Genomic DNA, 27,585 nt, shown 5'->3' with positions numbered 1-27,585 from the left:
ATGGATGGATAATATTTTTATGCTGCCTGTTTTTGTTTTTTTGCTGCAGCTGTTATACAGTATACACTGTAATGTTGTAAATGGTATTTGTGGTTTGTTGTAGATTGTATATATTGTATAATATTTATACATTACATATGTTATATTTATGCGATGAGGTGGCGACTTGTCCAGGGTGTAGCCCGCCTTCCACCCAAATGCAGCCGAGGTAGGCTCCAGCACCCCCTGCGACCTTGAACGGGACACATGTTTTATGCCACTCCTTTGTCTCATTTTGTCCACCAAACATTTTATGCTGTGCATGAATGCGCAAAGGTGAGTTTTGTTGATGTTATTGACTTGCTGGAGTGCTAACAATCCATGCTAACATGCTATTTAGGCTAGCTGTGTGTACATATTGCGTCATTATGCCTTGTTTGGAGGCGTATTTGATTTCATTTAATTTCCTTTAGTTATGTCCCCTTTGTATTTAATTCATAATTGCATTATCTATATGTAATATTGGCTGAAAACTGCAACATTTACAGTCCGACTGAATTCGCTCCGACTTCTGCTTGACTGCTTGCTTACCCGCCAAATCAGTCTGCAACTGGACGTGACGTCACACACAACAACGACATGGCACTGTTCCATTTTACGTTAATCCGTAACTGGTAGTACCAACAGAATTTGGTGGTGTCTAAAAAAATAATTCTGTACCCGTCCCTGGTCCTAAAAGACCTTGGCACCTTGACTTACTGCCACTGTATTTGGGGACCCAGCGCACGTTGGGAGGTAGACCGTTGATGTTGAAGTGCTTGCCGTCAAACTGAGAGCACTGCTCCTCGCGGAAATCTTTGCGTCCTCGCGGACACGGCTCAGTGCTGCAAGAGCGGAACTTCATCCTGCGTCCCACACAGAATTTCCCGCTGTTCCTCGGCCTACAGCGAGACCACAAGACAACCGGTAACGGCGTATCATTTAGACAGATGTTTTTTTGGAATATCTTCAAAATGTTCTTACTCAGGCTTGTTGCATTCTCTGGTGGTGCTCCTTGTCCCTCCGCCGCAGGACCTGGAACATGCGCTGTAGGGCCCCCAGGGGCCCCATTCCCCATCGATGGGCTGCAGGTACAGCTCCTTGTTCACGCACATGCCGTGTCTACAGTACTGCAAGTGGATAATCACAAACACGTGCAGATAGCGTTAAGATGGAGTGAAGGCACACCTGGCGAAGACTGGAGGTGTCCCTCTTTGACTTCCTAATCCAGTGTTTACATCAAGCTGTATTTGAAAAGAAAAAACCTAATTCCATGTTTACCCCTTTGCAGGAATGCATCCAAGTACCGCCAGCTGTCCAAAGAGAGGAGGGGTATGTACGGTCTGATGTGACACCATCATACTTTTTACCTCCATTTTAAAACCACTTTAGTGTTGCATCCTCATAGAAAACCTTATGGTGGTTTCTGTGAGTGGAGATTCTGTTTGCTCTTCCAATTGTGGGACTAAGGGGAGGGGTTGAGGGGGGGTGTCGATACAGCATCCGCATTACTGAAGATGCCGCACCGATCTGACTGTCTATCTCACAATTGCCAGAATTTTAATGTGAAAATGCAGTTTTATATTCACAAAAAGGGTGTAACACAGGGGTAGGGAACCTATGGCTCTAGAGCCAGATGTGGCTCTTTTGATGACTGCACCTGGCTCTCAGGTAAATCTTAGCTGACACTGCTTAACACGGTAAGTAATGAATAATTCCGTTGGTGATCACAGTGTCAAAAATAACGTTCAAAATTTAAAACATTCTCATCCATTTTTAATCCATCCATCCGGTTTGTACCGCACCTGTTCAAGAAGTCGCGTTAATGGTAAGAAATATTTTATTTATTGTTGGTTAGCTTCGGAATAACAATGTTATTAAAAAGAATCAGAGACTTATTATACACAAAAAATGTTGGTCTTACTTAAAAATGCACGCATTTAGTTGTATTCAGTCTTAAAAAAACTATTACATGGCTCTCACGGAAATACTTTTTAAAATAATTAGCTTGTATGGCTCTCTCAGCCCAAAAGGTTCCCGACCCCTGGTGTAACGGTACACAAAAAATTCAGTTCAGTACATACCTCGGTTTAGAGGTCATGGTTCGGTTCATTTTCGGTACAGTAAAAAAAAATATATATATACATTTTTTGGTTATTTATTTACCAAATTTGTAAACGATGGCTTTATCCCTTTAACATTGGGAACACTATAATAATTCTGCCCACATTAATCAACATTAAACTGCCTCATATTGTTGCTCGGATTAAATAAAATGACAAAACCTTTCTTCTACATACAAAAAGTGCAACATTAAACAGTTTCAAGTCAACTCATCATGCTTAATTTATTACAGCATTTGGGAAGCCTGTAGTTGATTTTTATTATGTAAATGTTGTATTTTTATCAACATGTGATAGCAGGGACCTTGCCATTCAAAGCTTTTCTGTCCGTAAAACACACACACACACACACACACACACACACACACACACAGCAAAATGAGCTAACGTTACGCTAAAAGCTAATTAGCTTTCACCTCAGGCCAGAACGGCGATCGAGCTGAGCTGCAGTTTAAGTTTGTAGGTCAACGGGCTCATAGTGATGTTAGTAGTAGTTGACTGGGAGGTGTTTATTATCATTTGGGGAGAGTACGCTGCCTTTTGCTCACCTGCTCAACACCTATCTGCTCGACACTGAAGCATTTATTACATGCGCTCTGAATACGCACTGCTGACAAGTACAGAGTGCCAATAAACCTTAAAGGCACTGCCTTTGCGTGCCAGCCCAATCACATAATATCTACGGCTTTTCACACACACAAGTGAATTCCAGGCATACTTGGTCAGCAGCCACACAGGTCACACTGAGGGTAGACATATACACAACTTTAACACTGTTACAAATATGCGCCACAATGTGAACCCACACCGAACAAGAATGACAAACACATTTCGGGAGAACATCCGCACCGTAACACAACATAAACACAACAGAACAAATGCCCAGAGACCCTTGCAGCACTAACTCTTCCGGGAAGCTACAATATACATCCCCCCCAACCTCCTCATGCTTTCTTAGGGAAAACATGTCCCAAATTCCAAGCTGCTGTTTTGAGGCATGTTATAAAAAATAATGCACTTTGTGACTTCAATAATGGATATGGCAGTGCCATGTTGGCATTTTTTCTTCATAACTTGGGTTGACTTATTTTGGAAAACCTAGTTACATTGTTTAATGCATCCAGCGGGGCATCACAACAAAATAAAGCAAACTAGTGTGTTAATTCCACGACTGTATATATCGGTTGATATCGGAATCGGTAATTAAGAGTTGGACAATATCGGATTATCGGACATCGGCACAAAAGCCAATATCGGACATCACGACCTGTAACCCAACTGCATTCTTGCTACTACCTAAGCAGCTTGTGTTCGCTGCAAGAATGCGGGACAAGACGGCATCTGGCTGCAACACAGACACATCGAGCAGCAGTATCTTGATAAGGAAACTTAAAATACTTCAGATGTTTGCTGGACTCACCTCAGTGACAAGCTGCTACTTTTACGGGCCAGATGACAAATGGACTTGTAGCTGTAATCGCTGCAGGAGCAACGCCAAGACAATCAAAGCCTGGCTTTGCATAGAACAAAACCAAAACTTTTCCGTGATTAGGACCGAGGCCGAGATTCAAAGTCATCTCCAGGGCTGTGTCTAAGTACTTCAATATAAATGTGCGGTCATTACAGAGAGCAAACACCTGTGGCGTGCAAAACACTTTGGTCGGGCTCACGCTCCGCTTTGGCTCATGTGTGTTTTCCACACTGGCGGGGCTTCAATGATGGAGTCCAGAGTCGGCACACAATGACAGACAGACGCTAAGAGCCAAGCAAGACACAAACATTTCCATAATCCAGACCAGGGGTCGGCAACCCAAAATGTTGAGAGAGCCGCGTTAGACCAAAAATACAAGATGAATAATCCGTCGGGACCCGCACAAAAAATGGAAAGTCTTATATAAGCGCTATAATGAAGGCAACACATGATGTAGTGTCTATATTAGCTACAATAGCCTACTATCAAAATGACTTTAAAAGTCTTATTTAAAGGCCTACTGAAATGAGATTTTGTTATTTAAACCGGGATAGCAAGTCCATTCTATGTGTCATACTTGATTATTTCGCGATATTGCCATATTTTTGCTGAAAGGATTTAGTAGAGAACATCGACAATAAAGTTCGCAACTTTTGGTCGCTAATAAAAAAGCCTTGCCTTTACCGGAAGTCGCAGACGATGACATCACCCGTGTCCTCACGTCCTCACATTGTTTATAATGGGAGCCTCCAGCAGCAAGAGCTATTCTGACCAAAAACGACAATTTCCCCATTAATTTGAGCGAGGATGAAAGGTGCGTGGATGATGATATTGATAGCAAAGGAATAGAAAAAAAAAAAAAAACAAACAAAAAAAAAAGGCGATTGCATTGGGACGGATTCAGATGTTTTTAGACCCATTTACTAGGATAATTCTGGAAAATCCCTTATCTTTCTATTGTGTTGCTAGTGTTTTAGTGAGATTAAATAGTACCTGATAGTCGTAGGGGTGTGTCCACGGCTGCATGGATGGCGCAAGCTCAGCTGATCTCCGGTAAGAGGCGACTTTTTACCACCATTTTCTCACCAAAACCTGCCGGTTGACAAGTGGTCGGGAACCATGTTCGCTTGACCGCTCTGATCCATAGTAAAGCTTCATCTCCAGGAATTTTAAACAATGAAACACCGTCTGTTTGTGTAGCTAAAGGCTAAAGCTTCCCACCTCCATCTTTCTACTTGGACTTCTCCATTATTAATTGAAAAAATTGCAAAAGATTCAGCAACACAGATGTCCAGAATACTGTTTAATTGCGCGATGAAAATAGACAACTTTTAGCCGCAAATGGTGCTGCGCTAATATGTCCTCTACAGTACGTGACGTCACGCGCACGCGTCATCATTCTGCGACGTTTTCAACAAGAAACTCCACGGGAAATTTAAAATTGTAATTTAGTAAACTAAACCGGCCGTATTGGCATGTGTTGCAATGTTAATATTTCATCATTGATATATAAACTATCAGACTGTGTGGTCGGTAGTAGTGGGTTTCAGTAGGCAACACGTGATGTAAGTGTCCATATTAGTTACAATAGCCTACTACCAAAATGACTTTAAAAGTCTTATTTAAGTGTTATAATGAAGGCAACTTGTGTTTTTATTACCTTACAATCAAAATCACTTCAAAAGTCTTATATAAGTGTTAAAATGAAGGCAACACATGATGTGTCTATTAGCCTACTGTCAAAATGACTTTAAAAGTATTATATAAGTGTTATAATGAAGGCAACACATGATGTACTTGTGTCTATATTAGCCTACTATCAAAATGACTATAAAAGTCTAATATAAGTGTTATAATGAAGACAACACATGATGATGGTGATCCACTTTGGTCTAGATTCTCACGGCTATGTTAGATCCACTATGGATTGGACTTTCACAATATCATGTTAGATCCGCTCGACATCCATTGCTTTCGGTTCCCTGGAGGGGGGGGGGGGAGATGCCCACATATATGGTCCTCTCCAAGGTTTCTCATAGTCATCAATGTCGACATCCCACTGGGGTGAGTTTTTCCTTGCCCTTACGTGGGCTGTACCGAGGATGTTGTTGTGGTTTGTGCAGCCCTTTGAGACAATTGTGATTTAGGGCTATATAAATAAACATTGATTGATTGAGTGATGTAAGTGTCTATATTAGCTACAATAGCCTACTATCAAAATTACTTTAAAAGTTTTATATAAATGTTATATTGAAGGCAACACAAGTGTCTATATTAGCTATATATAGCCTACTATAAAAAAAATACTTTAATAGTCGAATAAAAGTGTTATAGTGAAGGCAACACATGATGTAAGTGTCTATATTAGCTATAATAGCCCACTATCAAAATGACTTTAAAAGTCTTATTTAAGTTTATAATGAAGGAAACACGTGTTGTAAGTGTCTTTATTAGCCTACTGTCAAGATGACTTTAAAAGTCTTATATAAGTGTTATAATGAAGAAAACACATGATGTGTCTATAGTAGCTACAACGGCCTACTATCAAAATGACTAAACGTTTTATATAAATGTTATAATGAGGGCAACACATGTGTCTATATTACCTATAATAGCCTACTATAAAAAATACTTTAAAAGTCTTATATAAGTATTAAAGTGGAAGCAACAAATGATGTGTCTATATTTGCGACAATAGACTACTATTAAAATGACTTTAAATGTCTTCTTTAGTGTTATAACTATCTGAAATGCAGCCAATATTACATACAGATAATGTATTTGTGTGTATGCTTCACTGATGACAGTATTTGGCGAGCGCCGTTTTGCCCAACCAATTTCCGCGGCCCTTGAACTCACCGTTGTGGACTGTGACGCAACAGTTTGTTTACATGTACAACTTTCTCCGACGCTGCCTCAGAAAGACGTCTTTTAAGCCACTTTTTTGTCTCATTTTGTCCACCAAACGTTTTATACTGTGCGTGAATGCACAAAGGTGAGCTTTGTTGATGTTATTGACTTGTTGGAGTGCTAATCAGGCATATTTGGTCACTGCATGACTGCAAGCTAATGGATGCTAACATGCTATTTAGGCTAGATATATGTACATATTGCATACATCTATCTTGTAGGTATATTTGAGCTCATTTAATTTCCTTTACTTATGTCCTCTGTGTATTTAGTTTATTTTTCCATGTCTCATGACACGTTATCTGTATGTAACATTGGCTGCATTTCTGAAAGTTGTTTATTTGCCATGTTGTTCCAGACCACAGCAAACATTAGCCAGCTTGCAAAGACGGCAATAAATCCATTAGAAGACAGCGTAACGTTTCATTTAACTTGGACACACACATTTGTACCTTTGGCCATTCTAAGCCAGTAATTTCCAGGGATTTATCTCACTCTCTGAGGAAGCTTTACTAATTTTTGTAAAAATGTGTAGAATAAATATTACATTTTAACATTTCTGTCAACGAAGGTTTGCGTCGGCCTGCGACAGTCATTTTGATAGTAGGCTAATATAGCCACTTACATCATGTGTTGCCATCATTATAACACTTATATAAGTTATTACATTTTTTGGTGGCTCCAGATTACTTTTTTGTATACAATATAGCTCTTTCAGCATTTATGGTTGCCGACCCTGTTTGTGACATGCGCATAGCGACACGCAGGTACGGGCAAGCTATCAGATGTCTGGAAGCCGCAGCGTACTCACAGTAACAGTAACGCGCAGTCCAACTCAAAATCCTCCTGGTAAGAGTTTCTGTTCGTCCCACTTCTCCGCAGGCCAATGGTAAGTCCACAAAAATGGTTAAAAATATGATGATCCTTCCATGAAGCGGCTCCGTTGCTGTGGCTGACAGGTGCTCCAGGTGGCGTGTGACGTCACCAGATATCCCCCACATTCTTTTAAGTTCCATTTCCAATATTAGCATATTGAATACGCCTGTAACAGTTCATAATATTAAGTAAAAGGATGACATAATAAGTGTAACCGAGGGTTTACATTATGCCGCCTATACTGTATAAAAGTACTTAATATACACGGAGGCTCCAGTTTTACGCAAGGACCACTTTTTTTTTTTTTTTTTTCAAAATCCCGCTCCAACTCTTGTCACCACTTCCGCTCTTAGCGCCTTCAAAATAAGAGCTCAAGGCATATACTGTATTACACAGCGGCACCATGTAGCCCGTAAGGACCAGATGAGTAGCCCGCTGGCCTGTTCTAAAAATAGCTCCAATAGCGGTACTTACCAGTGCGCTGCCTTTATTTTCCATCCATTTTCTACCGCTTATTCCCTTTTGGGGTCGCGGGGGGTGCTGGCGCCTATCTCAGCTACAATTTTTTATATTTTATTTATTTACTAGCAAGCTGGTCTCGCTTTGCTTGACATTTTTAATTCTAAGAGAGACAAAACTCAAATACAATTGGAAAATCCAAGAAAATATTTTAAAGACTTGGTCTTCACTTGTTTAAATAAATTCATTTATCTTTTTACTTTGCTTCTTATAACTTTCAGGAAGACAATTTTAGAGAAAAAAATACAACCTTAATGATTTTGGGATTTTTAAACACATATACCTTTTTACCTTTTAAATTCCTTCTTCTTCTTCCCTGACAATTTAAATCAATGTTCAAGTATTTTTTTTTTTATTATTGTAAAGAATAATAAATACATTTTAATTTAATTCTTCATTTTAGCTTCTGTTTTTTTGACGAAAAATATTTGTGAAATATTTCTTCAAACTTATTATGATTAAAATTCAAAAAATGTATTCTGGCAAATCCAGAAAATCTGTAGAATCAAATTTAAATCTCATTTCAAAGTCTTTTGAATTTCTTTTCAAATGTTTGTTCTGGAAAATCTAGAAGAAATGATGATGAGAAATATAGCCTGGTCCAATTTGTTATATATTCTAACAAAAGGCAGATTGGTTTTTAACCTATTTAAAACATGTCATAAAAACTCTAAAATTAATCTTAATCTGGAAAAATTACTAATGATGTTCCATAAATTATTTTTTTAATTTTTTCAAAAAGATTCGAATCAACTAGTTTTTCTCTTCATTTTTTTCGGTTGAATTTTAAAGAGTTGTAATTGAAGATAAACTATGTTTCAAAATTTAATTTTCCTTTTTTTGTGTGTTTTCTCCTCTTTTAAACCGTTCAATGAAGTGTTTTTTTTATCATTTATTCTCTACAAAAAACCTTCCATAAAAGGGAAAAAAATGTACGACGGAATAACAGACAGAAATACCCTTTTTTTTATATATATACTGTATATAGATTTATTTATTAAAGGTAAATTGAGCAAATTGGGTATTTCTGGCAATTTATTTAAGTGTGTATGAATGGTATATTTTTTATCTTCTTTCATATATTAGGCGCACTGGATTATAGGGCACATTAAAAGAATCATATTAATATATATATTTTTTTCTAAATTTAAAATACTTCCTTGTGGTCTACATAACATGTAATGATAGTTGGTCAAAATGTTGCATAGGTAATGTTTTACAGATCATCTTCAAGTCGCTTCCGGATGCGCCGTTTTGTGGGCGGTCTTATTTACGTGGCTCACCTTCGGCAGCGTCTTCTCCCCGTCATCTTTGTTGTAGCTGTGTAGCGTGCAAGGACGGGAGTGGAAGAAGTGTCAAAAGATGGAGCTAACTGTTTTAATGACATTCAGACTTTACTTTAATCAATAACGGAGCAGCACCTCCTCATCCGGAAACAACAACACCGGAAATGTGTCCCGTGAAAAAACAACACCCCTGCTTATTTCAACAAGATAATGCCAAGTCACGTGTTACAAAAGCGTGGCTTTATAGTAAATGAGCGCGGGTACTAGACTGGCCTATCTTTAGTCCAGAAATATCTCCCATTGAAAATGTGTGGATTATTATGAAGCTTAAAAAACCACAACGGAGACCCCAGACTTTTCAACAACTTAAGCTGTACATCAAGCAAGAATGGGAAAGAACTCCACCTGAAAAGCTTCAAAAATTGGTCTCCTCAGTTCCCAAACGTTTACTGAGTGTTGTTAAAAGGAAAGGCCATGTAACACAGTGGTAAAAATGCCCTGTTCAATGTGTTGCTACCATTAAATTCTAAGTTAATGATTATTTGCCCCCAAAAAAATCCTAAATTTGTAAGTTTTAGCCTTAAATATCTTGTCTTTGCAGTCTATTCAATTGAATATGAGTTGAAAAGCAGTGTTTCCTACAGGTCAGGCATCTATTTGTGGTGGTTTGGTCAGACAACACTTTATGTACAGATTCATATTAGATTTAGATTTATTGGTCCCCGTGGGGAAATTCATTTTCACTGCCGTACATTCAAACATTTAGACATTGCACATCACAAAACAAAAATAACAAAAAGACATCATACATGACCAACACATTTACAGGCTTCATCAGACGGGTCGGCCAGGCCTGCTGTTTAGTGCGGCTATAGCTGCAGGGATAAGGCTTTTCCTGAGGCGGGCCCTCCAGAATTTGTTTGTTCTGTACCTGCGCCCTGATGGTGGTGGGATTATGTATTTGTGTAGCGGGTGACTGATATCCTGAACTATTGTGTTTGCCAGTCGATATATAAATTTATATCATATTTACATATTTATATAATATGTAACTACAAGCTCCATTCACAGACAGAGTCCCATTGCTTTTATGAGCGGTCGAGAGAGTCAAAAACTGAAAAAAAACAACAACTATATTTTATTATATATGTTTTTTTTTGTTTGTTTTTGTGGCGGCCATAATTCTTTCGTGGCGGGCCGCCACAAATAAATTAAAGTGTGGGAAACACTGAAAATGATTTATTTACCATTTACACAACGTACCAACTTCACTGGTTTTGGGTTTTGTATAATCAAAAGCATGTCACCTTGCTTTTCTCACAACAAAAGCTCTTCTCTGCCTCAAAGAGAGCCCATTCCCATCACCACCTCCTCCCTACATCTATTCCAGACCTCCCTTTTCCCCAAACAGTCCAGCCACCGCCAAAGAAGTGTCAAACATGAGGGGGGAGTTGTCTGTCGGAGACACCACCAAAGCCTGTGTACACCTCAGAGGCATTGGACTCTTTACTGGCCTTTGTTTGTCTTCAAATGGTGATGTTGGTGACGAAAGACAGAAGGGAAGAGGAGGGTTGAATTCAAAATTGGCATGGGAACCATGTTACGTTACATTATGTGTGACTTGGATTCTGTCAGAGGTTGGATCCCAAATTAATCCATGTCGACGGAGGAAACTGCAACCTAACGGCAGCGCTATCCTAAACTGTTTGGTGCACCACTCGATGGAGCTCAACATGGTGTCAGAAGCGGGATGCAAAATCAATCCACGTCTTCAGCAGAAACTGTGACCTTAAGGCGGGGACTTTGACCAGCCTGACATAAACAGTACGAGAGCAGACACTTGGTAGGTGCTGAATGTGGCATCAGAAGTGGGATCCCAAATGAATCCACACCTTTTGAACGCAGTGAAGTACCAGACCATCCTGCCATATCCAGTACTAGAGTAGGTGCTGAATGTGGTGTCATAAGTGGGATCCCAAATGAATCCACACTTTCTGAACGCAGTGTATTATTAGACTATCCTGACAAATGTTACTAGAGTAGTAATAATAATAATAATAATAATACATATCATTTATACGGCGCCTTTCTGGGCACTCAAGGACACCCTACAAAATCAAAACAATACAATCAATTTGGTTAAAAACAGCATGTCAAAGAGTAAACACTTGGCAGCTGCTGAGTGTGGTGTCAGAAGTTGGATCCAAATGAATCAACACCTTCTAAATGCAATGAAGTATACGACCATCTTGACAAAAATAGTAGTAGAGTAAACACTTGGCAGGTGCTGAATACGGTGTCAGAAGTGGGATCCCAAATGAATCCAGACATTCTGAACGCAGTGTATTATAAGACTATCCTGACAAACGGTACTAGAGTAAAAATAATCATACAAATAATAATATTAATACATTTCACTTATAAGGCGCCTTTCTGGGCACTCAAGGACACCGTACAAAATACAAACAATAAAATAAATTAAATAAAAACAACAACAAAGATCAAAGAGTTAACACTTGGCAGCTGCTGAAAGTGGTGTCAGAAGTGGGATCCCAAATGATTCCACACCTGAACGCAGTGAATTATTAGACCACCCTGACATATACAGTACTAGAGTAGACACTTGGCAGGTGCTGAATGTGGTGTCAGAAGTGGGATCCCGAATGTATCCACACCTTCTGAACGCAGTAAATTACCAGACATTCCTGACATTTACAGTACTAGAGTAGGCACTTGGCAGGTGCTGAATGTGGTGTCAGAAGTGGGATCCCAAATTAATCCACACCTTCTGAATGCAGTGAATTACCAGACCATCCTGACATATACAGTACTAGAGTAGACACTTGGCATGTGCTGAATGTGGTGTCAGAAGTGGGATCCCAAATGAATCAGCACCTTCTGAATGCAGTGAATTATTAGACCATCTTAACAAATATAGTAATAGAGTAAACACTTAACAGGTGCTGAATATGGTGTCAGAAGTGGGATCCCAAATGAATCCACACCTTCTGAATACAGTGTATAATTAGACCATCCTGACATAAACAGTACTAGAGTAGACACTTAGCAGGTACTGAATGTGATGTCAGAAGTGGGATCCCAAATGAATCCACACCTTCTGAACACAGTGTATTACCAGACCATCCTGACATTTACAGTACTAGAGTAGGCACTTGGCAGGTGCTGAATAAGGTGTCAGAAGTGGGATGCCAAATTAATCCACACCTTCTGAACGCAGTGAATAACCAGACCATCCTGACAAATACAGTACTAGAGTAGACACCTGTGGTGTCAGAAGTGGGATCCCGGATGAATCCACACCTTCTGAACACAGTGTATTACCAGACCTCCCTGACATTTACAGTACTAGAGTAGGCACTTGGCAGGTGCTGAATGTGGTGTCAGAAGTGGGATCCCAAAATAATCCACACCTTCTGAACGCAGTGAATTACCAGACCATCCTGACATATACAGTACTACAGTAGACACTTGGGAGGTGTTGAATATGGTGTCAGAAAAGGGATCCCAAATGAATCCACACCTTCTGAATACAGTGTATAATTAGACCATCCTGCACATAAACAGTACTAAAGTAGACACTTAGTAGGTTCTGAATGCGGTGTCAGAAGTGGGATCCCGAATGAATCTACACCATCTGAACACAGTGTATTACCAGACCATCCTGACATATACAGTACTAGAAGAGACACTTGGTAGGTGCTGAATGTGGTGTCAGAAGTGGGATCCCAAATTAATCCACACCTTCTGAACGCAGTGTATTATTAGACTATCCTAACATAAACAGTAGTAGAGTAGACACTTGGCAGGTGCTGAATGTGGTGTCAGAAGTGGGATTCCAAATCAATCCACACCTTCTGAATGCAGTGAATTATTAGACCATCCTGGCACATACTGTACACTACTAGAGAAGACACTTGGCAGGTGCTGAATGTGGTGTCAGAAGTGGGATCCCGAATGAATCCACACCTTCTGAACGTAAATAATTATTAGACCATCCTGATATACCATCACAGAGGTAGAAGCTTTTAAATCTCAATTGAAAACATTTGTTTAAACTGGCTTTTTTACAAAGTGTTTTGAGATATGAATGTTTTCATCATTTTTTATTTTTTTTACTGTTTTAGTATGCCTGGTTTTACTTGATTTTAAGTCTGGGATCACCGTTCTTAGAGGATGTACGCATGCCTTTTACAACCTCCCCCTGTTGTTTGTACTTGTACGCACAGCTGACTATGTAACCATCAACATATTTTGCAAAAATGTGTGATGATTTACTGTCTTGAAGAAGTTTGATAATCCTCTCCTTTGTTCAAGCTGACATTTCTCATGTTGCAGCCATGATTCATGTCAATCCAACTGGTGCAACAGCTCTCTGTGGTATGAACACATCTTTTCAACTGCAAACTAATGAACAGTTTTAATCTGATGCAGGTGTTAGCAGGTTTTAGCTTTGGACATTTACAGGGTGATTGCATAAGTGCATTCTCGGAACTGGGTAATACTATATTTGTTCGCTCTACTCAATCTAAAAATGAAACTGTTAGTGATTACCACAATTGGCTGTTGCTGTATAGGTGTCAGTAGTGGAATACCAAATGAATCCAGACCTGTTAATTTTAACCATCTGGAATTGGACTTTCTTCAAGTTGAAGTGGAGTGGCAATTGATTAATGACGACACTTAGTGGTCACAATATCTAATTAGGCTAAGCGCTTGACACAGTAAGTTGAATTATGACACGTTTGTTACTGGATACTTTCTACGACGCTTCTGACTAAGAGATTTTGTATCTGTCAGCGATGTGCAATTTGTGCATTTCTGAAAAATGATGTTGTGGAGGGGGCGTGGCCAGTGGGCCTGCAGCGAGGCGAGGTGTGCCAGGACCGGCCTTGAAGTCAGCGACAGGTGCGTAGATGGCCCATTTGGCCCTTGTCATCTAATCACCTGTCGCTCTGTAATCTGTGGAAGTTAACTTCCAGTGGGTCTTTCAGACCACCACGCATTTCCAGGCGAGCCCGTTTCATTCTTCCAAGACAGTTAGATTTTTCCGAACAAGTCTCTTTAGTGCTTTTCAGCAATCGTCTCTGTGTGAATGTACGTCCTGCTCCAGCTCCAACAACGTCTCTCCTCCGGGTTGCTGCTTATACAGAGCGACAGGTGATTAGATGACAAGGCCCAGGTGGACCTTCAACGCACTTGTCGCTGACTTCGAGGTTGGGTCCTGGCACACCCCGCCAGGACATCGGGTTGTTTATATTATCGGACACCTCAAATTTTTAACCATCTGGAATTAAACTTTCTTCAAGTTGAAGTGGAGTGGCAATTGATTAATGGCGACACTTAGCGGTCATAATAATTAATTGGGCTAAGCGCTTGACACAGTAAGTTGAATTATGACACGTTTGTTACTGGATACTTTCTACGATGCTTCTGACAAGGAGATTTTGTGTCAGCAATGTGCAATTTGTGCATTTCTGAAAAATTATGTTGTGGAGGGGGTGTGGCCCGTGGGCCTGCAGCGAGGCGAGGTGTGCCAGGACTGGCCTCGAAGTCAGCGACAGTTGTGTGGAAGTCCCACCTGGGCCATCTAACAAGGCCCAAGTGGGCCATCTACGCACTTGTCACTGACTTCGAGGTTGGGGCCTGGCACACCCCGCCAGGACATCGGGTTGCCGGTATTATTGGACATGTCCAGTTAATACACACACATAAAAATGCATAGGTTTCATTTAATGTTCCTGGAGGCAGTTTATAGGCCAATGAGTTATGATTGAGCCCTATAAGGTCTGACTGGGAACAAATGGACAGGCCAGTCAATTCCAATTTGCATTTAAAAAACTGAGCAGGGGTAAAAACGGGACTTTTCCTCGACAGACTGTCAAAATGTGCCTTCATTCCAGTTTGCGGTGAGACGTTTGAACGGCCTGGTGAGTGCCTGTCCAGCTGTGACAAGCATGTGTTTCAAATGAGGAATTTCATAAAAACTCACTCACGGAGAACCAGTGCCCCCATGTAGGACGTAAAAGTTTTGGAAATAAAAACATGCCCGCTCCAAGTGAACGCTGAATGAAGCCAAGCGGCAAACCCCGGGACAGTCGGGGATAATATCCGAGGACGGCAGCATCTGCTCGGAGCTCGTGGGCTGGCTGCTTTGGACGGGAGCGCCCTGTAATTGGCGGGGGGAACTGTAACTGCGGCGGGGAGTGCCGCGTGTGGGAAGGCGAGCCATACATCACTGCAGGAATGAGAAGGCGGCGGCTTATTTTAAAAAAGCCCTCCGCTCTTTCATTTTGACAACGAGGCTTCACCTTTCATGTCGCGGCCGTCTCTTCTCGTGACTCGTCGGGTTCCTGAGTTCACTTTGGGCGACTCTGGTCCCTGGCGCCCCGCGGCCAAGAAAGGGTTTGCGACAATGCACGCTGACGACAGACACCATCTGGAGTCACTTGTCAAGACCGCCACTGTTGATGCTCAATAGGGCATTCTGCTCAAAAGTAAAGAACATAATATTCAGTGGCCTAGTGGTTAGAGTAGACCTGACTTTGGAGCAATGTTCACGGACTGTAGTATTTGGCTCTCTATTAGATGCAATGTTTTTCCATATTGAGACCATGATTTGGGTCCAAACTTGGGTCCTCATATGTAAGCTCCTTTTCCTTACTCAGGGGCCTTGTGGTTAGAATGTCTGCCCTGGGATTGGTAGGTTGGGAGTTCAAACCCCGGCCGAGTAATACTACAAATAGGACCCATTACCTCCCTGCTTGGCACTCAGCATCAAGGGTTGGAATTGGGGGTTAAATCAGCAAAAATGATTCCCGGGCGTGGCCACCACTGCTGCCCACTGCTCCCCTCACCTCCCAGGGGGTGATCAAGGGTGATGGGTCAAATGCAGAGAATAATTTCACCACACCTAGTGTGTGTGTGACAATCATTGGTACTTTAACTGTTAATGGCCAAGTAAGACAACGCGCGCTGTCTTACGTCAGCGCCGGAAGTCGTAAAATCAGCTGTTCACATGGAGGGTTTTTTCGGGGATGAACAGGGAAGTCCTTCTTTAGCTGCCGTCTTGTTTTATCATATATTGCTGCGCTCGATGTTTACTTTTGTATGTAGGTTAAATAAACCAAAAAAAATCCTGACTGGAGCAATGTTCACGGACTCTAGTATTAGGCTCTCTATTCGATGCAATGTTTTTCCGTATTGGGACCATGATTTGGGTCCGAACTTGTTCACCGGTCCTCATGTGGAAGCTACTTTTCCTTACCCAGTGGCCTAATGGTTAGAATGTCTGTCATACCAAAGACTATAAAAATAGGACCCGTTACCTCCCTGCTTGGCACTCAGCATCAAGGGTTGGAATTGGGGGTTAAATCACCAAAAATGATTCCCGGGCGTGGCCACCTCTGCTGCTCACTGCTCCCCTCAACTCCCAGGGGGTGATCAAGGGTGATGGGTCAAATGCAGAGAATAATTTCACCACACCTAGTGTGTGTGTGACAATCATTGGTACTTTAACTGTTAATGGCCAAGTAAGACAACGCGGGCTGTCTTACGTCAGTGCCGGAAGTCGTAAAATCAGCTGTTCACATGGCGGGTTTTTTCGGGGATGAACAGGGAAGTCCTTCTTTAGCTGCCGTCTTGTTTTATCATATATTGCTGCGCTCGATGTTTACTTTTGTATGTAGGTTAAATAAACCCCAAAAAATCCTGACTTTGGAGCAATGTTCACGGACTTTAGTATTAGGCTCTCTATTCGATGCAATGTTTTTCCGTATTGGGACCATGATTTGGGTCCGAACTTGTTCACCGGTCATCATGTGGAAGCTACTTTTCCTTACTCAATGGCCTAGTGGTTAGAGTGTCTGTCATACCAAGGACTATAAAAATAGGACCCGTTACCTCCCAGCTTGGCACTCAGCATCAAGGGTTGGAATTGGGGGTTAAATCACCAAAAATTATTCCCTGGCCTGGCCACCACTGCTGCCCACTGCTCCCCTCACCTCCCAGGGGGTGATCAAGGGTGATGGGTCCAATGCAGAGAATAATTTCACCACACCTACTGTGTGTGTGACAATCATTGGTACTTTAACTGTTAATGGACACGTAAGACAACGCGGGCTGTCTTACGTCAGCGCCGGAAGTCGTAAAATCAGCTGTTCACATGGCGGGTTTTTTCGGGGATGAACAGGGAAGTGTTCTTTAGCTGCCTTCTTGTTTGATCATATATTGCTGCGCTCGATATTTACTTTCGTATGTAGGTTAAATCAACAAAAAAATAATCCTGACTTTGGAGCAATGTTCACGGACTCTAGTATTTGGCTCTCTATTCAATGCAAGGTTCTTCCGTATTGGGACCATGATTTGGGTCCGAACTTGTTCACCGGTCCTCATATGGAAGCTACTTTTCCTTACTCAGTGGCATAGTGGTTAGAATGTCTGCCCTGGGATTGGTAGGTTGGGAGTTCAAACCCCGGCCGAGTCATACCAAAAATAGGACCCATTACCTCCCTGCTTGGCACTCAGCATCAAGGGATGGAATTGGGGGTTGAATCAACAAAACATGATTCCCGGGCGTGGCCACCACTGCTGCCCACCGCTCCTCTCACCTCCCAGGGGGTGATCAAGGGTGATGGGTCAAATGCAGAGAATAATTTCACCACACCTAGTGTGTGAGTGACAATCATTGGTACTTTAACTTTAACTGTTAATGGCCACGTAAGACAATGCGGGCTGTCTTACGTCAGCTGTTCACATGCCGGGTTTTTTCGGGGATGAACAGGGAAGTCCTTCTTTAGCTGTTGTCTTGTTTTATCATATATTGCTGCCTTTGGACCTGTCGCTGTTTACGTTTGTATGTAGGTTAAATCAACGACAAAACATCCTGACTTTGGAGCAATGTTCATGGACTCTAGTATTTGGCTCTCAATTAGATGCAATGTTTATCCGAATTGGGACCATGATTTGGGTTCGAACTTGTTCACCCGTCCTCCTGTGGAAGCTACTTTTCCTTACTCAGTGGCCTAGTGGTTAGAATGTTTGCTCTGGGATTGGTAGGTTGGGAGTTCAAACCCCGGCCGAGTCATACCAAAGACTATAAAAATAGGACCCATTACCTCCTTGCTTGGCACTCAGCATCAAAGGTTGGAATTGGGGGTTAAATCAACAAAAATGATTCCCGGACGTGGCCCCTACTGCTGCCCACTGCTCCCCTCACCTCCCAGGGGGTGATCAAGGGTGATGGGTCAAATGCAGAGAATAATTTTGCCACACCTAGTGCGTGGGTGACAATCATTAGTACTTTAACTGTTAATGGCCGGGTAAGACAACGCGGGCTGTCTTACTCAGTGCAGGAATTCGTAAAATCAGCTGTTCACATGGCGGGTTTTTCCGGGGATGAACAGGGAAGTCCTTCTTTAGTTGCCGTTTTGTTTTATTATATATTGCTGCGCTCGATGTTTACTTTTGTATGTAAGTTAAATCAACAAAAAAAATCCTGACTTTGGAGCAATGTTCACGGACTCTAGTATTAGGCTCTCTATTCGATGCAATGTTTTTCCGCATTGGGACCATGATTTGGGTCCGAACTTGTTCACCAGTCCTCATATGGAAGCTATTTTTACTTATTCAGGGGCCTTGTGGTTGGAATGTCTGCCCTGGGATTGGTAGGTTGGGAGTTCAAACCCCGGCCGAGTCATACCAAAAATAGGACCCATTACCTCCCTGCTTGGCACTCAGCATCAAGGGTTGGAATTGGGGGTTAAATCACCAAAAATGATTCCCGGGCGTGGCCACCACTGCTGCCCAGTGCTCCCCTCACCTCCCAGGGGGGTGATCAAGGGTGATGGGTCAAATGCAGAGAATAATTTTGCCACACCTAGTGTGTGTGTGACAATCATTGGTACTTTAACTTTAACTGTTAATGGCCACGTAAGACAACGTGGGCTGTCTTACGTCAGCGCCGGAAGTCGTAAAATCAGCTGTTCACATGGCGGGTTTTTCGGGGATGAACAGGGAAGTCCTTCTTTAGTTGCCGTCTTGTTTTATTATATATTGCTGCGCTCGATGTTTACTTTTGTATGTAAGTTAAATCAACAAAAAAAATCCTGACTTTGGAGCAATGTTCACGGACTCTAGTATTAGGCTCTCTATTCGATGCAATGTTTTTCCGCATTGGGACCATGATTTGGGTCCGGACTTGTTCACCGGTCCTCATATGGAAGTTCATTTTCCTTACTCAGTGGCCTAGTAGTTACAATGTCTGCTCTGGGATTGGTAGGTTGGGAGTTCAAACCCCACCCGAGTCATACCAAAGACTATAAAAGTAGGACCCATTACCTCCCTGCTTGGCACTCATTATCAAATGTTGGAATTGGGGGTTAAATCAACAAAAATGATTCCCGGGCGCAGCCACATCTGCTGCTCACTGCTCCCCTCACCTCCCAGGGGGTGATCAAGGATGATGGGTCAAATGCAGAGAATAATTTCACCACACCTAGTGCATGGGTGACAATCATTGGTACTTTAACTTTAACTGTTAATGGCCAAGTAAGACAACGTGGGCTGTCTTACGTTAGCGCCGGAAGTCTTAAAATCAGCTGTTCACATGGCGGGTTTTTTCGGGGATGAACAGGGAAGTGTTCTTTAGCTGCCGTCTTGTTTTATCATATATTGCTGCCTTTGGACCTGTCAATGTTTAAGTTTGTATGTAGGTTAAATAAAAAAATAAAAAAAAAACTGACTTTGGAGCAATGTTCACGGACTCTAGTATTTGGCTCTCTATTCGATGCAAGGTTTTTCCGTATTGGGACCATGATTTGGGTCCAAACTTGTTCACCGGGCCTCATATTGAAGTTACTTTTCCTTACTCAGTGGCCTAGTGGTTAGAATGCCTGCCTTGGGATCGGTAGGTTGTGAGTTCAAACCCCGGCCAAGTCATACCAAAGACTATAAAAATGGAACCCATTACCTCCCTGCTTGGCACTCAGCATCAAGGATTGGAATTGGGGGTTCAACCACCAAAAATGATTCCTGGGCACAGCCACTGCTGCTGCTCACTGCTCCCCTCACTTCCCAGGGCGTCAACAAAGGGATCGTTCAAATGCAGAGGACAAATTTCACCGCACTTAGTGTGTGTGTGACAATCATTGGTACTTTAACTTGAATGTCATGGCTGTCTTAAATGTGGGGACCCATATCTGCGGTCCTCACCAAGGTTTCTCGTAGTCATTCACATTGACGTCCCACTGGGTTGTTAGTTTTTTCTTGCCCTTTTGTGGGCTCTGAACCATGGATGTCGTCGTGGCTTGCCCTTTGAGACACTTGTGATTTAGGGCTATATAAATACACATTGAAGGTGGCAAATATGGACGGTAGGCATGGTGTTCCTGGGACTAAAGGCCTCACCTTTTCTCCTCCAAACATATTGCTGGGATTTGTGGCCAAACAGCTCATTTTTTTCTTTCATCTGACATCACACATCAAATGACTCCTACATTAGATCTTCCGTAGGAATGTTCTGTGGTTCTGAAGAAACAAGTCCATGCCAGAAAACCAACAAATTTAGCTGAACTGCACCAATTTTGTCAAGAGGAGTGGTGAAAAATTCAACCAGAAAATGCCAGAAGCTTGTGGATGGCTACCATGGGGCGGTATAGCTCGGTTGGTAGAGTGGCCGTGCCAGCAACTTGAGGGATCCAGGTTCGATCCCCGCTTCCGCCATCCTAGTCACTGCTGTGTGTCCTTGGGGCAAGACTCTTTACCCACCTTCTCCCAGTGCCACCCACACTGGTTTAAATGTAACTTAGATATTGGGTTTCACTATGTAAAGGCGCTTTGAGTCACTAGAGAAAAGTGCTATATAAAATATAATTCACGCTACCAAAAGCGCCTTATTGCAGTGAAACTTGGCAAGGGACATGTAAGCAAATATTAACATTGCTGTATGTATACTTTTGACCCAGCAGATTTGGTCACATTTTCATAAGAAATGAATAAAAGAAGCAATCTCCATTAATGTTTTTTGTGACCAATCACTCTATCACAAAAAAAAAAAAAGAGTTGTAGAAATTATTGGGAACTTAAGACAGCCATGACGTTATGACCCGAGACAACCTCTTGTAGTTTTCGATATCTTGACCCTCTTCTTTCCAGGAGGTGTTTGGGCTCGTAAAAACATCCAAGTCTCAAAATGTAGTTTTTTAATTTGTTTCTCTTTCATTTTGGAAATAAAAATACAGGGGTTCCTCAACTTAAGAGTGTTTGCTTTGAAGTGCAAGCAAATATTGGAATTACAAGCATCTATGCCATTAGTTGGCGTAGTAAATGTCACAGATCTGACCAAAACATCTGGTCTTACTCGCTAGCATTTGCTTAAAGCCAAATATCGACATAACTTTGTTTTCCAACCACCGTGATGGACAGGTGAGAGGAAGAAGTGGATGAAATTCATTGACAACAAGAAATAAATCATCAATAACATGACAGAGACTGTCTTGAACTTGGCAAGGCGTAAGCAGAATGAGTCTACCACCAGCCAAGAATGTTAAAAATATTTTTAAACGGCGGACATTTATCCATGAAAATATGGAAAAGCTGCTGATGGTGTTTGACTGAGAAGCAGCAGGAAGGAGGTACTGTAATAGCACACTCTACAAGGTAAACACTATACATCAGGGGTCACCAACCTTTTTGAAACCAAGAGCTACTTCTTGGGTACTGAATAATGCAAAGGGCTACCAGTTTGATACACACTTAAATAAATTGCCAGAAATAGCCAATTTGCTCAATTTACCTATAATAAATTAATCTATATATATAAAAAAAAATGGGTATTTCTGTCTGTCCGTCAGTCCGTCGTACATTTTTTTTTCCTTTTACGAAGGTTTTTTGTATGGAATAAATGATGAAAAAAACACTTAATCGAACGGTTTAAAAGAGGAGAAAACACGAAAAAAATGAAAATTAAAGTTTGAAACATAGTTTATCTTTAATTTTAAATTTTTAAAATTAATTTTTGAATTTTGAGGACATGTTTTAAATAGGTTAAAATCCAATCCGCACATTATTATAATATATAACAAGGGCAAATCATTATTTCTTCTAGATTTTCCAGAACAAAAATGTTAAAAGAAATTCATCAGACTTTGAAATAAGATTTAAATTTGATTCTACAGATTTTCTAGATTTGCCAGAATATTTTTTTGGAATTTTAATCATAAGTTTGAAGAAGCTAAAATGAAGAATTAAATTAAAATGTACTTATTGTTTATAATAAAAAAAAAATTAAAAAAAATGAAAATTGATTTAAATTGTCAGGAAAAAAGAGGAATTCATTTAAAAGGTAAAAAGGTATATGTGTTACAAAATCCTAAAATCATTTTTAAAGTTGTATTTTTCTCTAAAATTGTCTTACTGAAAGTTATAAGAAGCAAAGTAAAAAAAAGAAATGAATTTATATAAACAAGTGAAGACCAATTCTTTAAAACATTTTCTTGGATTTTCAAATTCTATTTGAGTTTTGTCCCTCTTAGAATTAAAAATGTCGAGCAAAGCGAGACCAGCTTGCTAGTAAATAAATAAAAAATAGAGGCAGCTCACTGGTAAGTGCTGCTATTTGAGCTATTTTTAGAACAGGCCAGCGGGCTATTCATCTGGTCCTTACGGGCTACCTGGTGCCCGCGGGCACCGCGTTGGTGACCCCTGCTATACATTATTAATATATTTCATCATACAACTCATGTAATTGTTAGTAGTTCATTTCTTATCTAAAAGTGAGTTTTTCTTCTTAAAAGGCATGTTAGAAGTTAAAAGTGTATTGTTTTGGAGGGCCCATGTGCCAATAAAACTGATTTCCATTCATTCCAATTTGTATTTTAAATACAAGTGTTTTGAGTGAAAAAACAATTATGCTCATAAGTTGCGGTATGACTGTAATCAGTGTTATAATACAGTATATTACTTTACACCAGACCTGGGCAATTTAAGGCCCAGGGGCCACATGCGGCCCGTTAAGCTTTTCAATCTGGCCTTTTTTAGATCTTTTAGATCATGGGTGTCAAACTCTGGCCCATGGGCCAAATTTGGCCCGCCATGTAATTTCATTTGGCCCTTGAGGCAATTTCCAATTAACATTAGAGCAGGCCCGCCGGTACACCGCATTCACCGCTAATACTCATACTTGCCAACCCTCCTAATTTTCCCGGGAGACTCCCGAATTTCAGTGCCCCTCCCAAAAATTTCACGGGGCAAAAATTCTCCCAAATTTCTCCCGATTTCTACCCGTACAACAATATTGGGGGCGTGCCTTAAAGGCACTGCCTTTAGCGTCTTCCACAACCTGTCGTCATGTCCGGTTTTCCTCCTTACAAACAGCGTGCCGGCCCATTCACATAATAAATGCGGCTTTTCAATACACTTAAGTGAATGCATTGCATACTTATTCAAAAGCCATACAGGTCACACTAAGGGTGGCCGTATAAACAACTTTAACACTGTTACAAAAATGCGCCACACTGTAGATCCACACCAAGCAAGAATGACGAACAAATTTTCGGGAGAACATCCGCACCGTAACACAACATAAACACAACAGTACAAATACCCAGAACCCCTTGCAGCACTAACTCTTCCGGGACGCTACAATATACACCGCTTGCTACCAACAACCATATGTCGCAAACTGAGCAGTAAAAAGGCTTGAATGGTTGATTTATTCATTGTTACTTTATTTTCAAATGTATTCGCCTGTGGAAAAAGTTAATGTTGATATTTACCTCAGAAGGCTGCAAATAGAAAATAGGCATTCAATTTTTCATTTACATTTTTTTTATATACATTGATGTTTTTTCGTTTGTTTTTTTAAAGTTGATTTTGCACTATTAAGTTATGTAAGCGTTGCTTTTTCCATATTCAGTGTTAAAGCAAATCAGTGTAGCAAACTGAGCAATAATTAAAGGGGAACATTATCACCAGACCTATGTAAGCGTCAATATATACCTTGATGGTGCAGAAAAAAGACCATATATTTTTTTAACCGATTTCCAAACTCCAAATGGGTGAATTTTTGCGAATTAAACGCCTTTCTGTTTATCGCTCTGGAGGCGATGACGTCAGAATGTGATGTCGCCGAGGTAATACAGCCGCCATATTCATTTTCAAGACATTACAAACACCGGGTCTCAGCTCTGTTATTTTCCGTTTTTTCAACTATTTTTTGGAACCTTAGAGGGTGTAACAACACTAACAGGGAGGGATTCAAGTTGCACCACTGGCCCGAAGATGCGAAAGTGTCTGCCGCCAGACCCCCATTGAATGTGCCAAAGTGTCGCCACATTTGACCGGCGATGACAAACATGGCACAGAGATGTATGGATAACCTGCAGATGCATTTGCAACGATAAAGTCAACCAAATCACAAATGTGAGTTTTGTTGATGTTGACTTATGTGCTAATCAGACATATTTGGTCGCGGGGTGACTGCCAGCTAATCGATGCTAACATGCTACGCTAATTGATGCTAACATGCTACGCTAATCGACGCGAACATGCTATTTACCGGCATTGCTAAAGCAGACATGGCACAGAGATGTATGGATAACCTGCAGATGCATTTGCAACGATAGTCAACGAAATCACAAAGGTGAGTTTTGTTGATGTTGACTGCCAGCTAATCCATGCTATGTTAATCGATGCTAACATGCTATTTACCGGCGGTGCTAAAGCATACATGGCACAGAGATGTATGGATAACTTGCAGATGCATTTGCACTTCCACTCACATTAAATGCAAAAAAACACTTACCAATCGACGGATTTAAGTTGCTCCAGTGTCACGAGATGCAAAAGTCCTGATCGTTTGGTCCGCACATTTTACCGGCGATGCTAACGCAGCTATTCGGCCATGCTATGGCTATGAATAGCGTCAATAGCTATTCGCTCAATAGCTTCAGTTTCTTCGTCAAAACTTTCATACTCCAACCATCTGTTTCAATACATGCGTAATCTGTTGAATCGCTTAAGTCGCTGAAATCCGAGTCTGAATCCGAGCTAATGTCGCTATATCTTGCTGTGGTATTTCCATTGTTTGTTTACATTGGCAGCACTGTATGACGTCACAGGAAAATTTATAGTGGTTTCGAAGATAGCGAATATAAGGCACTTTAAAGCTTTATTTAGGGATATTCCGAGACCGGTAAAAATTTGAAAAAAACAACAAGCCACTGGGAACTGATTTTTATTGTTTTTAACCCTTTTGAAATTGTGATAATGTTCCCCTTTAAGGTTTTTTTCATGCACTTTCTCTTGCTACTTCAAGGCTTGGATGTTTGATTCATTCATTATTATTTTATTTTCAAATTCATTATTAGCCTGCGGAAAAAGTTTGTTTTGATATTTACCTCAGAAGGATACAGATAGAATAGAGGCAATCAATTTGTGTTAAAATTTTATTTGATATGCCATTGATGTTTTTTATTATTTGGAACTGGATTTTGCATGTCACTATAAAATCATATAAGCCTTGCTTGTTCCATAGTCAATGCAAAACTTGTTTGGGTCCCTATTAAAAGGTTCATTTTTTCAACCTTGGCCCGCGGCTTTGTTCAGTTTTAAATTTTGGCCCACTCTGTATTTGAGTTTAACACCCCTGCTTTAGATGGAAAGTGTAGCTGCCACTATGATGTGTAGTGATGTTTTCAAATGACCGTAAGTCTAGAACTATACAAAGTATTTAAAAAGGTTGAAATCTGCGTGTGGAGAGGCGTGGCCGGCAGCCCGACAGCGAGGCAGGGCACGCCGTAGCCCGGCCCAAGATCTCCTGTCCAAAGGCAAAACCTAGTAACTCACTTCTAGCTGATTTTGAGAAAACAACGGAAAACCAATCTATCTTGATGCTGTCTTACAAAGATCTACAAAGTTATCAAACGTATAGATGTTTTTTTGAGCTTTCATTTTCTTGCTGATTGAGCCATGAGTTGAATCTGCTCTCATGAACGTGTGCCCTTTCTCCAGATATTTTATCACAATCTCGGGTGGGCCCCCATTCCGCGTTTGCACATTGGGCAAGAACCGTGTACAGCGTCCAGTTTTTATTTTGACCTCCACAGTTATCTGCCCAAAAAGAGTATGCAAGGGGAAGAATCAAGAACAATACATTTAATGAAGGTGCTTGCAACGTCCTGGGCCAATCTTCCAAATATCCCCTCGTGCCATAATATCACATAATCAGGTTGACCGTCGGCCCCCATTCGTGCAAATGTCTCATTAAAGACAATAGGGCGACTGACAAAGAAGCTCCGATTGGTCCCTTGAGATACTAGGTTTTTCTGTTGTATCTACAACAGTAGTGGTAGTTGCTAGGTTCTGCCATGCGCGTAACAGATTACTTACGGAACAAATTACACTAACGTAAAGCATATCACCTAGGAACTATTATCAGCTCAGTTTTGACCCAAAATTGAGTTACTGGGTTTTGGCTTTGGACGGGAGAGATGGCGGCGAGGAGGCGTGGACTGCGAGCAAGCAGTGAGGCGGGGCGCGCAGGAATCAACCCCGCAAATGTTATCAGGTGCGTGGGTGGCCCAGCTGGGCGCAATTTAAATCTCCTCTCGCACTATATAAAAGGGCAGCGGCCGTAAACGCCGGGGCAAGGGACGGAGAGAGAAGGAGCCAGGAGGAAGCGGATGTATAACGAGAGCGAGACAGAGAGACACAGGAAGACGAAGACGCAAGCGACTGAAAAGGTGGAGCGGCAGAGGAAGCAGGACACGGCATGGCTGAAAAGCAACCCGTAGAGCAGGGGTAGGGAACCTATGGCTCTAGAGCCAGATGTGGCTCTTTTGATGACTGCAACTGGCTCTCAGATAAATCTGAGCTGACATTGCTTAACACGATAAGTAATGAATAATTCCACTTGTAATCACAGTGTTAAAAATAAAGTTCAAAATATAAAACATGCTCATGCATTTGAATACATCCATCCTTTTTCTACCGCACTTGTTCAAGAAGTTACATTAAGGGTAAGAAGTAATTTATTTATTATTGGTTAGTGTAGGACTTGCCCTCCTGGGGGTTCTTCAGACCACCAAGCACCGACATGAGAGCCTGTTTCAGGGTTACAATATTGTTTGATTTTTCAATAAGTCTCTCAGTTGCTTTACAGCAATTGTCTTTTTCTCTTTCGTTCTCGCTTGCACTCTGGCTCCAGTCCCAACCCCGTCTCTCCTCCTGGCTGCTACTTATAAACAGAGCGACAGTTGATGAGATAACAAGGCCCAGCTGGGCCATTTACGCACCTGTCGCTGATTTTGAGGCCGATCCTGGCAACACCCTGCTTCGCTGCAGGCCCGCAGGCCACGCCCCCTCC

At 41.3% G+C, this 27,585-nt stretch overlaps 1 protein-coding gene across 1 annotated transcript in view; it reads right to left on the bottom strand.

Moving 5' to 3' along the window:
* LOC133562925 (A disintegrin and metalloproteinase with thrombospondin motifs 20-like) overlaps window positions 1-27,585 on the bottom strand; it is a 454,296-nt gene that overhangs the window by 185,859 nt on the left and 240,852 nt on the right. The window contains exons 12-13 of the mRNA XM_061916762.1: window positions 1,003-1,148; window positions 739-920 (exon numbers count right to left, since the gene is read on the bottom strand). Of these exons, the coding sequence (XP_061772746.1) occupies window positions 739-920; window positions 1,003-1,148 (328 nt within the window). The remainder of the gene's footprint in view (window positions 1-738; window positions 921-1,002; window positions 1,149-27,585) is intronic.

Source organism: Nerophis ophidion, linkage group LG12 (genome assembly GCF_033978795.1).
Source record: "Nerophis ophidion isolate RoL-2023_Sa linkage group LG12, RoL_Noph_v1.0, whole genome shotgun sequence".
NCBI lineage: Eukaryota > Metazoa > Chordata > Actinopteri > Syngnathiformes > Syngnathidae > Nerophis > Nerophis ophidion.
This window is presented reverse-complemented; position numbering and strand designations above follow the sequence as displayed.